This window comes from Meleagris gallopavo, chromosome 1, assembly GCF_905368555.1.
Source record: "Meleagris gallopavo chromosome 1, MGAL_WU_HG_1.1, whole genome shotgun sequence".
NCBI lineage: Eukaryota > Metazoa > Chordata > Aves > Galliformes > Phasianidae > Meleagris > Meleagris gallopavo.
Window position 1 is genome coordinate 72,572,258 of NC_139404.1, and position 13,805 is coordinate 72,586,062.

The 13,805-nt window shown below is 38.2% G+C and overlaps 1 protein-coding gene across 7 annotated transcripts in view; it reads left to right on the plus strand.

The window, feature by feature from the left end:
• FAR2 (fatty acyl-CoA reductase 2) overlaps positions 1 to 13,805 on the plus strand; it is a 143,938-nt gene that overhangs the window by 101,815 nt on the left and 28,318 nt on the right. For all 7 annotated transcript variants that reach the window (XM_085233781.1, XM_085233808.1, XM_085233822.1 and 4 more), the window contains 5 exons: positions 1,134 to 1,313; positions 6,586 to 6,763; positions 7,987 to 8,031; positions 10,486 to 10,604; positions 12,967 to 13,034. In XM_085233781.1, coding sequence (XP_085089907.1) covers positions 1,134 to 1,313; positions 6,586 to 6,763; positions 7,987 to 8,031; positions 10,486 to 10,604; positions 12,967 to 13,034 — 590 coding nt within the window. The remainder of the gene's footprint in view (positions 1 to 1,133; positions 1,314 to 6,585; positions 6,764 to 7,986; positions 8,032 to 10,485; positions 10,605 to 12,966; positions 13,035 to 13,805) is intronic.

The following is a 13,805-nucleotide window of genomic DNA, read 5'->3' on the forward strand; positions in this document are numbered from 1 at the left end:
ACTTTAATGTGAGAGGAAACTAATGTAGAAATATTCTACAAGAGGGACAAGTGAGGAGAAAATAGAAATCTATACAAAATACTATCTCTTAATAGCAGCATGTTATTGAAATTGGTATCTCTGGATTGAGATATTGTGATGCAAACATTAATCATATCCTTAGCTTCTGCTTTCATTCATCTGGACTATTTACAGTTTCACTTCAATGACTGTATAATTAATTTCTTCAGTGTACCCTTTACTGGACAACATTATTCATAGTCTCTTATGTATGTTTTGTTGAAACCTTCTAATTCAGGGCTGAACAGATTGCTAATTCCTTAGCTTTTTCCATTCTGTATGGGAAAGTGCAACATAGTTGAGTGTTTCTTCACTGAGATATAGCAAGTATGCAGTGTGGATCCTTCAAGATCAGACTTGTTAGCCAGGATGCTTTCTCTCTTTTTTTTATCAATCTTTTCTCCCTTCCTTGAGAATTTATGTTATCTCTCATTATGGCCTCTTTCAGTATCAACCTGTATTTCTGGGCCCAAGGACCCTTTGCTAAACCCTTGCATGTGTCTGGTTTAGCAATGGTCACCTAAGGAGAAAGCTGAGTGCAGACCAAAGAAATTACAACAACTCAGTGGTCATGTATATTGGAAACATTTGTTCCAAGAGAAGGTGGCAAGTAGTATGTCAGATTTAGACATGTTACTGAAATGTTACCTGTGAACCTTCTAACTGAGTAAAAATATTTCAGTTGCATCTTGTGGCTAGATCAGTGGATCTCTCTGAAGGTTATTTTAGATGTTGCTGTTTGATGCTTTCAACTCCTTTCAGTGCAATGGGAGTACATGCTATATACAAACTGGTAAAATATAAAGAAGCCTAGGCCAGCCCTCAGAGGTGATAAAGAATGTGACTAGAGTTTAGAAAAACAACTTTGAGAACAAATAAAATCAGCATTGTGACCAGCAGCTGTCAAGCTACTATACCATTTATAATGATTTTGTTTGAACACATTCTGGTCAAATGTGTTGTTACCTGTGACCCCTTCCTCTATTTGTTTTTTATTTGTCAGGAAGAGGGGTCTGGATTTGATAAATTCTTCCCAGTGAAATGCATTTTGTTTCTTTCCCTGCCCTCTTTAGGCATGCCTTGCAACTGAATGCAATGGGCACACAGAGGCTTCTAGAACTGGCCCAGCAGATGCAGAAGTTGGAAGCATTCATCCACATCTCCACTGCCTATGCAAACTGTGTGCGGAAATGCATAGATGAAATCATCTACCCACCTCCAGCTGAACCCAAGAAGCTTTTTGATTTAGTAGAGTAAGTAGAAACAACTCTTTGGTTGAGCTTACCAATACTTTCCCAAATACAAGAGAATTATAAAGCAACATAAAACATACTTAATAAGTCCGTCATTTCAGTTACTCCTACATTTTTTCACACACCGTTTCTAAAAAGACGTAGTGATTTCATTAGAGTCCAGCACTAAATTATGCATGAGTGCATTGCTTCCAGGAATGAAGTTGTGCTGCTTCTTTCTGCAATACTTAGCCCTGTTGCTACCTTAGTGAGATCTGAAAGTTTTTGTATACCTTATAATCACTTTTTTCTCTCTCCAGATTCTCAACATTGTTTCTACATAGTTCAATAATTCTGCTATGCTAAACTGGAGCTATACAGATATTAGTCAGAAATAGGTTGTTTTAGAAACAATTTGGAAATGTTGCCAAGAGATACAAACCTCCCAAGGGCTGCAGCCAAGCCTGCTGAGTTCACCCGAAAGGGCTACTTTCCACAGGGTAACTCTCTTCAAATAAGCTGCTAGGCCATTCACAGAAGCAGGACTGTTCTCTGTTGAGAACTACAGTTCAATCACAGTGAATATTTAGGAATTTGATGAAACAACAAAAAGGCATGTTTAATTTAATTTGCCAAAATGAAGAATAATTACTAAAAATAACAAAATCTGCTGATAAAAGTCCTAGGAAGCCTTATCTTTAAAATTTTCCTACAGATGTAACTTTGTTTTCATTTATTTAACAGTGTTATTCCATTTGTGTGATATAACCAACTAACCTATGAACTACCAACCCAGAGAGCTGGAATAAATTCTTTCTTCTTGATTCTTGCCAAAAGAAATAATTTCACAAAGTGCTACTCCAGAAAACTTAGTAAAAATCACTGTTTTCTTTTTCAGTTCTGCCAGTAACCACGGTCTTGGATGTGTTTACTTTCAGTTAATAGTTATTTGTCATTTATCAGAGCATAAATATGTAAGAAATGCCTTATTACATTAGTGTTGGACTGCCTGGCCCACTGCATTGCCCTCAGCAGTGGCAAAGCTTTCAAGGTAACTGCGCGAGCCTGGACACAGTGATGCATTCCCCTTGTAGTCTCCCAGAAACCAGAACCAATGAATCACAGAATCACAGAATCATAGAGTGACTTGGGCTGTAAGGGACCTCAAGGATTGTCAGGTTCCAATCCCCCCAGCACATTCTCCTTTGTCCTATTAGTATCTACCCATGTAAAAAGCTGATTTTCTTCCTGTTTATAATCTCCCTTTAAATACCGGAAGGCTGTAATGAGGTGTTCCTGCAGCCTTCTCTCCTCCAGATTGAACAAACCCAGCTTCTTCAGCCTGTCTTCCTGGAAGAGGTGCTCCAGTCCTCTGATGATCTTTGTGGCCCTTCTGGATCCTCTCCAAAAGCCTGGAATCTTTCCTTGCATTGAGGACTGCAGACCTAGATGCAGTACTCCAGATGGGGCCTCATGAGGGCAGAGTAGAGAGGGACAATCACCTCCATTGCGCTGCTGGCACCCTTCTTCTGGTGCAATCCAGGATTCCATGGGTCTTCTGGGCAGCAAGCTCACTGTAATCTGATGTAACACTCCTCGTTGCAAGAAAGGTGTTATATCCCATTATTTTTAATTACATTTTTGAATTCATGAATTTTTTTAATCTCTTTTTGAAATTTCTGGTACTCTGCTTCTGCAACTCCTCTATGGTAATAAGTTCTAGAATTCTACTAACTACAGTGTGAAGATGAGCTTTCTTTTATCTGTTTCAAAGTGCCATCCTCATGGTTTCATTTCATATCCTGAAGTTATAGCATGGGACTATATGCAGCATTTGCCCTATTCAGGGCTGATGTGGAACTCTCAGCTGTGCTGCCAAGAGCTCTTGCTGAGTGGTAGCTGCTAGCCCTGAGTTCAGCAACCTCTAAGAACAGTTTAACCTGCTTTTCCCTAAATACATTACCTTACATTTATCTGCAGGGAAGCTCAGCTGCAACTTTTTGCCCGGTGACTCAGTTTTATAATGTCCAATGGAATTCATCACTGTCGATATTATATATCACTGCTCCTAAAAGCTTACCACCACTTGTGACTTCAGAAACAATTAGTGTTAATGGCTCAGATAAAAAGACTCCAGCAAAGCAGTCTGAATATTAATCTTTAACATGTAGATGTGCCTAGCTAACCCAGAGGTTGCTACTTCAGCTGCTTCAGATAAGATAGTAAGAATTAATTTATTGTAGTTTGTATACACAGCAAAGAGACAGGCATTTAAAAGACAGGTTGAGTGACAGAGGTTGGGGTCTCAAACAAGTTCTTCAGTGTGTTTTTCTTGGTAGTATGTTTGGTTGTTGTTTCTTAGTCATGTTATAAGAGACTTTTTTCCTTGCTTTTTGCTTGGATTTTCAATTCGTTTTACAGTTTTTACTGTTTTTTTTATTCCAGAAGTTAACCACCTTCTGGTACTTCTACTGAGATAAAATTCACAGCGTGCCCTCAGCTAGAATAGTATCTGTTTCTTTACAGTGTTTGCAGGTACAAGTGCAAGTACATGGCTCACCGCGAAGACAATCACAGCCCTCAAAGGCATTGAATTAAGGTGGGCCTCAGTGAAAATAACTGCCTTCAGGGTAATTGGTTTAGAAATTGAACTGAAAATCAAAGGCAATGTGTGAGGGAGATGCATGGAGGAGCAGGAAGCAGAAGCTCCCTGGGATTGTTAGGAGGTAAGATAAGGAAGAGAAGAGCAGTACAGAACAAGTGCTATGCAGTGTGAATTTTTAACTCATTGAGAAAGTTCAAGAAAAAGAGAATGCATCAAAAACTGTGATCCCGCAACTGGATAAGTTCAGTGTTATTTTTGGCCATACAATTGGTATCTACTTATGATTCTGTATTCAGGGGAAATCCATGTAGAATTCCAACTGTTACTTTTTCTGTTCTTTTGCTGCCATTATATCCCTGCTTTCTTATATTTTGATACTTTACCTGCATGTAAAACTTTAGGCTTAATCTGAGCAAACCAGAAGTCATTCTTCTAAGTGCTGCCAGGCCAATAGGGGAAACATAATCTGACACATCAAGCAAGGTTTGCCTTAATCTGAAGCTGACAGAAATCAGCTTTGAAGGGTATGCTGAGGTAAGGAAAACAGCACATAGTGAAGTGTGGGCTGAAGTAAAACTGTTATTATTATCGTTATTGCAGAAAATGTAGGTCTGTCACCACTTACAAGACATACAACCTGTATGTCTTATTAATGGAAAGTGATTAACACAGTAAACTATGTTTTCCTATGATAGAGTTATTTAGTGCATGTTTATGGTGAAAGAAGAGGCTACTTATTTTTTTATTAGCATTTCTTTTTTCTATGGAGCAATTGCAGCAGTGAGCAAAAGCAGTTGCTTTATGATTTAGAATTTCAGATTCTTCAAAGTAGGTCACTGAAGGACTGGAAACAGTTTGCCTTGCTCAACTGTCAGTTCAGCACTTCTGTGATTGCAGTGCTGGCAGATCAAATCACCTGGTAGGACAGTGCTCTTGGGGCACACAGAAGCATGCTCCTACTGGTGAACACTTAAAGTAATGCAGAAGCTTGTCTGGAAGGATGAGGGAAAGGAGAAATTGCTTCTTCTACACCTATTTTTGCTTTCTGAGGACTGCTAACCTGTATGTCTTGTTTTAAATATGTATATATATTTATTAAAAAAAAAAAAAACAAACCTCATATTCAGCTCTATCTGAGCTCTTGAATCATTCTAGTCTTCCTCCAGGCGCTGCAAAAATAGATTTCTCCTTCTGGAAGACAGTTAATTAATTACTTGACAGATTCAGACAATGTCAGTTTAGCTGTGGCCCTGAAGAGGCTGTGATTGTCTAAACAGGCTTTGTGAATTGATTCAGTATTGTGTGCTACTTATAGCTCCTGTTTAGTTTAACTTTTCTTGTGCTCAAACAATTTTTCTGTCTTATTTCTGAAACATGGGAATAATGGTTTCAAAGGAAAATATTTGCGCCTGCAGAGGTTGGTGTTTTTTTTCAGTTGTATAAGTTTGATTTTTAGATGCTAAAAATGAAAGATTATTTTTAACTAGTTCTAAAACTTAGAGATTGAAATCAACCCTTCTTTGCACACTGTTTGACAGTTCCAGTGATTCAGTGTTTTCTCACACAAAAATCTTGATGCAGTATAGTAAGCTGTATATAGTCAGAGCCATCTGAAAAGCACTATGCCGTGATCAGGTATTTCCACATCCAAGTTGATGTGATCAAGTAATTTTCCAGGCACAACAATCTCCACCTCGTTCCTGTCTGAAATTCAAGATAAGGAGGGGTGAAGTGAGGATCTGCAGACAACAGTATCCTTGCAATGCCCCCGTGAAAAGTACGTGCAGTTAGTCTGAACTGTAAGTCCATTGACTTAATTACAAATTGGATTATGGGAGTTAATCTTTGATTCTGTGGTGCAGCATCAGACTGTTGAAAATCTGTCCTGGATTGGCAGCAGTGTGTGAGGGCTCTGGAAGTACAGCCAGTTCCTGTAATTCTGGCAGGACCGGGGAAGCACTGCTGGTGTGCCAGGAAGAAGCCTTTGAGTCTTAGATTCTCACTGCAGCACTGCAGTGGTAATGGCCACATTTTTAAAGGTGTATACACCACTACCTGAATACCTTACTAAGATTAATTGGTGGATGTCATGCTTGTTGGTTTTTTTTTCTCTACTTTTTTCTATTAAAAGTAGCTAACACTGACAGTTTCCTTATTTTCTGTGTGAACAAGCCAGTGGAAAACCAGTAGAAAGTAACATCTAACATTGTAAATCGTGCAAGTGGAATATTATCGCTGCAGCATGCAATTACAACTTTTGAAATCTTTTCAGATTAGTAACTCAAGGTTACCAAGAATAGCCTGAATTATACATGGGTGTATATACAGACTCTGCTGACTGTTATCTAGCCAGAGTACCAGGCTGGAAAGCTCCATCAGACTAATTGTAGACCAGTTACAGCTAGAAAACAGACTGCAGAGAAACATAAAGCAAATGAGATGGCTTCACAATGAAATAGCATAGACATCTGTAGCTCAGCTGGACATCCCAGCAGGATATTTTTGTACTTCCTAGACAAAAGTAACTTTATCCTACAGAGCTATTAAACTAAATCCAAATCCTGTCACTTCTTGCTTTGTGTTATATGGCTTTGACTTACTTATCCTTTGTTTCAGGAGAGGATTCCTGTCTTAACTGGTCTTCTTGTTTTTTTTTACCTGCGTATACATCCTTCTTCTTTTTTATAGGTGGTTGGATGAATCTATCATTCAAGACATCACACCCAAGCTTCTTGGGGACTGGCCCAACACTTATACCTACACCAAAGCCTTGTCTGAGTACCTAATTCAGCAAGAGAAAGGAAATTTGAACATCGCTATCATTAGGCCGTCCATCGTGGGAGCTAGTTGGCACGAGCCTTTTCCAGTAAGCATTAATCCACAGCAGTTCCCTACTGAGAATACTTTAATGCAGCTGCATACACTCTGGCAGTATCCTCTTGAGAAACAAGTGCCCCGGTTTAAGGAAAGCATGTGAGAGAGATAGGGGACCTATGCTGAAGTAGAACAGCAAGTCTTCAACATCTTCTGGAAATACTTTTGTCTATGAGTGGAAGGAACATATTTAAAACAAAGAGATAGAATAGCATTGATGCAAGATGCTGGACTTGCAATTTACAATCTTATATGCAGAGGATAGTGCCCAGGCAGCCACACAGGAGAGCTTCTATGCTTGTTGGCATAACACTTGCTAGAACAATCCTGATGCATTCTGGTTCAAGTCTTTCCATGATCTATCCATCCTATTAATGTGGTCCTGATAAGCACCCAGGTCATGTTCAGCTACTAGTATTTTTGTCTTACTTCAGTAGTTGTTGGATTCACTGGATTCACACTTGCATGAGCCTGTTGCAGACAAAATGTGTCAGCCAAACAGCAATTAAATGCAGCTGTACTTTTGGACTGAGACAACTCTCTAGGCTAAATATACCCTAATACTGCAGCCAAATTAGAAAGGCAACATAAAGTCACCTTCGCCTTTCATAGAGCTTGAAGTGTGCCAGAGATGGTTGATATACAGCCAAGGCTCTGGGACAAAGTCTTCATCTCAAAAAGATGGAATTAATTCTGCCAGGCATCATGAATCACCTTGGGTCATGCAGCCTTTCACTGCTTTAACTTCTGTCCCACACAGGGAAGTTTCTCTGGCTTGGAGTAGGATGGGATTCAAAAGCGGAGTGGTATCTTTTCTTCCTTACTTTAGAAATTAGTTGAAGTAATCAGATTGGTCTCAGTGGCATCTGTGTGTTATTGGATGCACAACATGCTGATGGTTTTTATTAAGTATGATAGCACCAAGACACTGTAGTGGCTTCAAAGCCAGAGTGTATTTCTGTAGTCAAGTTACTTTAGGAAAGGAGTGGTTTCTAAAAACATGGTTTGGTTGTGTTGTAGATAGTATGAGGTATCATGCAAAGCATACTTTCATTCTGGTTAGCTTCCTGACAGCTGTCCCAGATGGGTTGGTAGCTGTCTTAATAGTTTTCTCATTCCTTCTCTATCTACACCTTAGCACTATAGCCCTTTTGAAACTATACCACTATAGCATTTTGAAACCTGTATAAGCAACCTATCATCCTTCTTTTGCAGGGTTGGATTGACAGCTTCAATGGGACCAGTGGAATATTTGTTGCGGTATGTCTAGTTACTATGTAATGTTCTCTTAAAGTGGAGTTAGCTTCTAAAGACATTCTAAATCCCCGTTGCGAAACTGTTTTGCAGAAAAGGTTATAGAAACTTCCTGAATCTGGTTGAAAGAGGTCATGCTCCTGCCATGAATCCACATGCCCATGGCCCGTAACATCTAAGCTGCACTCAGAAAAGAACATTTTGAAAGAGTATGCATGTTGCTGGTTCACTAAGTGTGAATAGTAGTTTTCAGGTTTTAGAAAATCTTGAAAGAAGTGGCATAAAATGCATCCCTGACAATAGGTGTAATTCACAAGTGGCAGAGATTGAATCATGTAACAGAATCTCAATTTCTTGACTTTCCATCTCACTAAAGAGGAAAAAAAGCCAGCAAGCACTAATACAAATCAAGCTGATCTGATAAAGAAATTCCAAGCTTTCCAATATTGAAAGTAATTTACAACATTAAACTCTGTACTACGTACAGAATATAATAAATGTCCAATTCATTCATGTGTATATAAACATCATATGCTGCTCTGAATATAGATGTTTGCAGCACATCCATCAAACTTATTGGTTTTGAATCCTGACCTCGGAAAGGTCTTTAGTCTGCCCATTAAAATGGGATAATTGATCACACAGTGTTCTCTAGTGGGCATATATTCACAGCAGCTGAAAATTTACAGCAGGGCTTGACTGGCTGCTTTGGGTCTTTTTAATTGCTTGCAATTTCCCTTGAAAAAACAGCAGTAGGAACAACAACAACAAAAGTACAATCATAGTCATGTTGCACGTTAAGGTTTTAATGTCTAAATGTAACTGTGGTTCAGGTTAGTACAGCAGAATTTAACTGCACACCATGAGTTTGAGGAGTGTGTTTGGAGTCATGTGGGAAGGCCTGCATGGTTGTATGTATCTGCCCACTGCACCAACAGTAAGATGCAACAGCTCAGGAGCCTTAACTCATGAAGATTAAATCAGTGTCATACGCAGTATTCTACTTGCAAACTGTGAAATATAACAAAGCCATCTGATTATATAAAGAAAGAGAAAGAGGACAAAATAACCCACATAAACACCTCCCAAACAGGGGATGTGATGGACCCTTTTACAGTCCAGTCAAAAATGACATATGATTTACAAGGTAATGTCAGGTCTTAAATGTTCTTTTATCACACCTTTCTTTTCAGTTAGAATTCAGGTGACTGTTTTTGCACAACCAGGCACTTCCTATTTAGGTTAAGTAGTAAAACTTGATCTTTCAGAGCTGGAGAACTATTTCATGATTAAACAGGAAATTTTCAAGTTCCATGGTGAAACCTAACTTGCAAGAGTTAGGTTGGGAAGAAAAAAAAGAAATAATTGCTATAAAATTTCCTCTGCCCTGATTTTTATATATATTCTTGGATCTGTAGAGCATATCATCTGTCCTTTTACCTGTGTATCTCCCTCAAATTAACACTGAACTAAATTATTAGAGGTTTTTTACTTCTTTTCTTCACTAGTGCTCTTATCCTCATAGCTTATTTCAGTAGGTTTTCAGTTTCTACATCTAACTCAATCACATTTTACTTCCCATGTACTAGATAAATGCAACCTTTACTTTGCTGTTGAGATTTCTTTTTTAAATTGCTTTGTTCCATGTTCCATCATTTCATCACAAATTTTCTTTATTTATGAATTGTCCTGTTTGATTAAGGCTGCCACATTTCCATCTGTTCCTTTGAGTCTCTCCCAGCCATCTCTCTCCTGTGGAACCTCCAAAAACTAATTGCTCATTAGGGAAATTCCTTTATAAGCATTCAGTTTAAAAATACGTATTTTGGGGAGCTAGCCCCTGTCAAATACACTTCTAGGGAAAGCAAAGATCTTACTGTTCTTGCCTTTTCTCTTTTGTATTTTCCATATTAATTTCCTGAGTTTCATTTTAAACTGGGAAGCAGTTTAAACCTTCAGGGCATGGGCCACGTCTTACTTGTATATTTGTGTGTAACAGGTAGAGCTTCGGAAAAGAGTAAAGTATGAATATACTTTATTCATATTCACATTCAATAAACTTTTAAAAACGCTTATCAGCGTCACTTCCAAAGCAACTACTATTTTTAAAAGACATTCAGACCTCTGTCTGCCTGGTTTGTTTAAGAAAATGGAACTTCAGTGGGAATTTTATTTCAGTATATTCAATTTTACATTGAGTGCATTCCTTTTACATTGAGTTAACTAAAAGCCATTGCTTTTCTCATTACGTGCAGCACATGTCATCATGCTTCAGGCTTTCTCTGAAAATACCGAACAGTGAGATGCACATGAAATCCATGTTTGTTTTAACAGAAACCAGCCAGCTTCCGTAGCAGGTGCCGGGCTTGAAAAATGCTAAAGTTAAGGTCTGCCCATGCTCTAAGCCAATGAAATCTTGCAGTAGCTTACTGTCAGTAACTGCTTTTCTTTGTCCCACAGGCGGGAAAGGGGATTCTAAGGACCGTCATTGCTAACAACGAAGCGGTGGCTGATATGATTCCAGTTGACGTTGTCATCAACCTCACCCTTGCAGCTGGGTGGTATACTGCTGTGCACAGGTGGGAAGGCACTCCTGTTTCTGCCAGGCTGGAGCATATATTGCTTGGCTCTGGACTTTAAAGAGAACCTAAAGAGAAACTAACTGAAAGTCTGTGCAAGAGCCATGTTGATTCATTATCTGATTCACATTTCCTTGCCCATAGCTGGCAAAGATGAGGAGCAGAGTGGAAGCACTTAAGGCAGATTTTAGTGTTAGGAAACCTCTAAATCTACAGGCCATACTTGTTTCTCAGTAAAATGTAAGCTCACTTGATAGGTCTCTCTTGGAAGTTACTTTTATGAAGTTTAGAATCTTTACTGCAATATCTCAGTAGCCTTTTTTTTGCTTCCTTTCTCATGCAGTTATACTGAGTTGCTTTTCAGTTGGCTTCTAGAGTTTTCTTGGTAAAAATGCTCTGTATATTTTCGTTGGAAAATACTGCTCAAATATATTGTAGCTCATATGATAGGGAAGATGATATAAAATCCCTATTTTTTGCTTCATCGAGAAGGGTACATGTAAATTACACTAAGGTTTTAAGACCTGCACACATGCCCATTAAAGCCTCCAGATTGAGGGTTACATCCTGTCCAAAAAGCTGAAGAAGAAGAAAAGCATGTGCTGTTGAAAAGTTTATCAGCACCATAGACATCCTGGGTCTGGCTATGGTCAGAGAAATGCCATTATTTGTAACAGTTTATTGGCAAAAGACACATGTTTTTTAATTTTGATCCTGCGCAAATATTTGTTAGGCTAAATGAGCAGTTGCAAAACTTGATTTAAAGCTTTGTCTTGCTGGGTAAGACCCCAAGGTTAGAAAGCTGTAAGACAAAACATAATATCCTGAGCCTTCTGTAAATTTGTTTTCACTGAGTTTCACATGTAAATGCTGTCACAATAGTGTGTATGGCTTTAACTTTCTTAAATCATCCAATTAGAAAGTCAGTGTCTTTCAGGGCAGATGACATTCATTACTAGCAGAAAATATATTCTGAATCTCAGCAGAGAATTGCAATCTGCACTACATAGTGTAGAAACCCTATAAAACTCTACACTTGACCAACAACATTCCCTCAGCTGGAGTGTGGAGAATGGAAAAACATCAAAAGATAGATCCTCTTTACTGGATGCTGGAAAGATGCAAAAATCTTCTTTATTCATCTTTAATGATCCTGTACCCACTGGTGTAAGTGAATATCTGTGCTTTTGCATCAGCACAGTTTGTATCAGACTGTGTGGCTCAGCACCAGCTGCATTTTTATATGATCACATATTATGGATTTAGTCATGCACAAGTTGTGAATACTGAGTTCTGCAATCCAGAAATGCACAGAAAGACCATCTTATGTTTAAGACATCACTGCTTTTCTGCTTAGTAATTCAAAGTTATAGACCATAATTTCAGAGCTCAACGTGTCTGTTAGTCTTAACCATCCCTAGAAGTCTACTAGACTTCAAGTAGTAATAAACAGTTAAATGACATGATTTCAAAATATATATATATATATAAAAATCTGTGCAGTAGCCAAATGCAGTTGTCAAATGTTAACGTGTGAGATTTCCTTTTCCTGTTTCAGGGGTTCTGTCTCCTGGTATCTTCATTCATGGAAGTTTTGAAAAGAAAGTTTCCTCATAGGCAGCACATCCAGGCTATGAGCACCACAGACAACCTAGAAAGAATGAGTTGCTGAGTCCTCTTCAAGGCCACATCTCACCTCTTTTAGCATATTGGCTGCAGCTGCTAATGTAGAGTAAAAAACTGCTATATTCATAGTGTTCCTTGCACCACTGGCAAAGCAGATTTAGATTAAAAAATCTATTTGACTAATCCTTGTCCTATATCAAAGCAAGACATAAAACTCCATGATCTGTGCTTAGTTCCACACACAAAAAACAGGAAAGCTTTATTTGATATTAAAATAAGAATGTTGAAACTGATTGACTTTTAATCATCACCTTGACAAATGGAGTTTAAAAGCAGTACAGATCATATGTATTAAGTAAATTATTGGAAAATATATGGTATGTCACTGATGTTGGCTTGGGCTAACATTCAGTATGCTAAAAGAAACTTAAAAAAAAAAAACCTTGCATGTTTTCCTTATTGTTTTAATATTTTTTGCTAAGTGATCAGCTATGGCTGATTCATCTTAAGACTCATCTGCCTTTAACAGCTTCATTTGCTCTCCAGGATCAGAATGAATCTTTTTAAAACTTCACAGTTTATACTGTATTTTCAAAGTTACGAAAAATGACCTCCTCTGCATTTTTTTAATGAGCTAATATTGTTGTTTCTAGGGCTGTTAGTGTTCATGTTCCATTAATAAATCTTTGGGTGCTTTTCTTCACATGTGAAAATAATACTTCTTTCTCTTTTCCAGACCAAAAAACATGTTGGTGTACAACTGTACAACAGGCGGAATCAATCCTTTCTTCTGGGGAGAAATGGGTAAGATCTATTTAAAAACCAGAATTATGTCAACTATCAAAAGCATTACTTGGCCAAGCTTTGAAAAGGTGCTTTCCTACATCTAAGTAACATTCAACTTCTGTCATTCAAACTGTATGTGAGAGGCCCAATTGTAGTTAGTGAGAGTCCCAGGAGCAAAAGTTCCCAGTGATGAGCATTCAGCTCAGGAAAGCATTTATTTGATTTTCACTGTGAGCATAATCACGTAGCAGCCCCACAAAGTACATGCTTTGCTGAGATATTAACATAGTAGAAAAGTGAATAGAGAATGAGCCAAGAACAAGCCCCTTGGTTCTAGAAGAAGAAACTCCACATAGCTCTAAATAGTAATCTTCCTTTTCTGATTGCTGGGGGTTGTTGGATTTGGGATGTTTTTTAGAGGTTTTTTTGTGCTTTGAAATCACATGGGGAACTTTGAGATCTAATCTTACGTCCTTATTGAGGAAACTCTAACCTTCAGACATCAGAAGACAAGAATATTGAGAGGGTAGCCTTTTTTCTTCACTCTGTGCAGAATAGTTTAAATAGATATCGTTATAGATACCTGAGAAGGGAAACCCTGAAATGATAAATATGCCTTTTAATAGTAAATGTTGTCAGTGAAAGAATTCAAATGATTTTCATGGCTTTTCTTCAAGTGGATGTGTTTCTGAGGCAGGTGTAAAAGAAAGGAAGACAAATCCTAAAACCCCTTCAGTGGGAAATTGACGCACAAGCTAAGTAACAGAATTTGGCCTACCTGTATACTGT